Genomic DNA, 2592 nt, shown 5'->3' on the forward strand with positions numbered 1-2592 from the left:
CCCCCCCCTCCCTCCTTGAACAATATTGAGAGTAAAACTAAGCCAGGATTTCCTGAACACCATTATACAATTCTCTTTATCTCTCCAGGAAATCACTTCCTTGGGTTTTCAGTCTCCTGTCTAGGACTGGGCACTAGTGGTACACTATTTATTCTTATTATTGGACAAAACCTGAAAACAATTGTCCGTGTAAATTTGCCGCGTAAAGATGTGCAATAAGTTAATTCATTTTGTAGGCCTTCTTTGTTATTTTTTAAAGGTTCCACATAAATCTGAGAACGCCGGGCCCTTCAGCTAGCACTGTGATGTAATAACACTGAACAACTTACTCTTCACTATGGCTGGTAGTCAGAGATATGCTTCAAATGAGCAGGAGTTTACAATGCAATGGGGTTTTCTGTTCATAAAGTAATTTGTCCACTTTGGATTATAAATAAAAAAATATTAGTTGTTCTCATATCTTTATGGTTTATTCTGCACTATACTTTTAGAGAGAGCTTCGCATCCCAATTCCTACGAACAATTTTATCTTTTAACTGTTGCTCTGACTCCACTGTAGCCATTTTTAAACATTCTCAAATTGTTGCAGATTTTTGTATTTAAGTTGGTGCATATTCAAAAAGGATAAATATCTACATTTTGCCCAGGCTAAATTCAACTTAAAATTGTATCTACAAAATTCCGGCTGGTTAATGGAACCTTGGCCAGCCCTACTCCTGATGTAAGTACAGTAAGCTCTTTAAGCCCTGGCTTTAGTCTAATTATATCAAGTCCTCTAGTCTACACCCTGGAATAGGGTCCTTCAAGGTTTGGACAATTCAGTTCAGAATTGGTGAAGGAGGTAGGATGAAGGGGGTAGGGTGAAGGAGAAAAAAATGGGAGTGTGATTTTTATTATTCCAATATGTTTCTTTTTGAAATCAAAACAATATTAGAAAACAACTTTACTGCAGGTTAAAATTGCCTGGCAAAAATCTTTTTTTTTGTGAAGTTCTAAATTGTGTTAAAACTTTCAATGGGATAAAATTTTGGATTTCATGACAAAAAATTATTTTGAGAAGAAAATTGATCACTAATAAGATAAGTAATACGACAAGTGTATAGACTCCCCAACCCCACCCCGGGGTATAAACTCCCCAACCCCACCCCGGGGTATAGACTCCCCCGGGGTCTAGACTCCCCAACCCCTTGGAGAGTCTAGACACTTTTGTAAAAAGGAAGGAAAGTCTGGTGACCCCTCTGTCAATTCCAGCGTTATCTGGTAACCCCTGTATCTATTTAGATGTGAGGTGTCTGGTAATCCTCCTCCGAGCATATCCTGGTTCCTTGATCAGCACAGGATTAGTTTCGGATCCGGTAGATCCCTTATTCTTCATCAGAATACTGGGTTTGTAGAACGGTGAGTATTCAATTTGTGATTAATTTTATCAACAAATATTCATACCACACAAATCCAGTCGGTCTATATATTTTGTCCAACCTGGTCCATTTTTTATATAATTGTAACCAGTACAGAGACATTGAAAGAATTTATAAAATGTAGTCTTACAAACCTACTGATAAATTTTATTTTATAAATTTGATAAAAGTCTCCGGGGTTCTGGGTTAAACTATACTAAGTATGCATGCATTCATAAATCGTGTTTGTCAATATCTTTAATCAGAGTAGAAATGTTGATTTGTGTAATAAAATCATATTTTTACGGGCCTCAAAAAGATGCCCATACATACATCCTGGCGGGTGTAGGCTAGCAGTACTCACTACAGAGTGTGTACTGTAGTAGACCCAGCACGTTTTATGTTACAAAATGGGTGTTGGCTGAATCATGGAAATATGAAAAGCTTGGAAGTTTTGGAGCCCTGAAAGCACCAGCAACTTAAGATTATTTAAAACAAATGTATATTTTTCAGTGTTTTGATTGGTCAGTATTTGTCAGCAGAGGGGACAGTGATCAGTCATCTAAATATCTCAACAGTTTTATCAACAGATGGAGGTCTTTACAGGTATTTAACTCTGTTAATCATCATCATAAAAATGGGGTTATTTTTATTTTTATCTGGATAATGTCGTTTTGCAACAAAAATAAGGTTATTTTTCTCATAAATCTCGCTGATTGGCAAGCATAGAAATTTTAATTTAATTATCAACATTTTTAATATAATACTTGAAGGAAAAAATGGCGGGATTACATTTGATTGAGTAAATTCAACTCTATTTATTTTCTACTTTGTGCAGCAAAATCCAATTTCAGATGTGTTGCTAAGAACTCTGTTGGAAGTGTCGAACATTCTGCCAGACTCAACATTTACGGTAGGAAGTTTCAAGATCAAATCAATCAAATAAAATTCTGTCTCAAATCGGTATTAAATCACTTCCAATTGACACTTCTAGAGAACAGTAGAAGGTTTTTAACGACAATAGCAAGTCTAAATTGGATTCGTCCTTAATAAATATTTGCAAACGTACACACTCTTTAAAGTCTTAAAAACTTGGAGAGGAATTGGATCTAAAGCATTTCTTTGCAGACTAGATTAGCATACCCTTCTTTTGTTGTAACTAAGTAATCTACATATTCTGGTGCATATTATACCC

At 35.7% G+C, this 2592-nt stretch overlaps 1 protein-coding gene across 1 annotated transcript in view; it reads left to right on the top strand.

The window, feature by feature from the left end:
• LOC111707094 (Down syndrome cell adhesion molecule-like protein Dscam2) overlaps positions 1 to 2592 on the top strand; it is an 87963-nt gene that overhangs the window by 32173 nt on the left and 53198 nt on the right. The window contains exons 19-21 of the mRNA XM_023480094.1: positions 1282 to 1398; positions 1911 to 2003; positions 2252 to 2310. Coding sequence (XP_023335862.1) covers positions 1282 to 1398; positions 1911 to 2003; positions 2252 to 2310 — 269 coding nt within the window. The remainder of the gene's footprint in view (positions 1 to 1281; positions 1399 to 1910; positions 2004 to 2251; positions 2311 to 2592) is intronic.

The sequence above is a fragment of the Eurytemora carolleeae genome, unplaced genomic scaffold, assembly GCF_000591075.1.
Source record: "Eurytemora carolleeae unplaced genomic scaffold, Eaff_2.0 scaffold630, whole genome shotgun sequence".
NCBI classification, from domain to species: Eukaryota; Metazoa; Arthropoda; class Copepoda; order Calanoida; family Temoridae; genus Eurytemora; species Eurytemora carolleeae.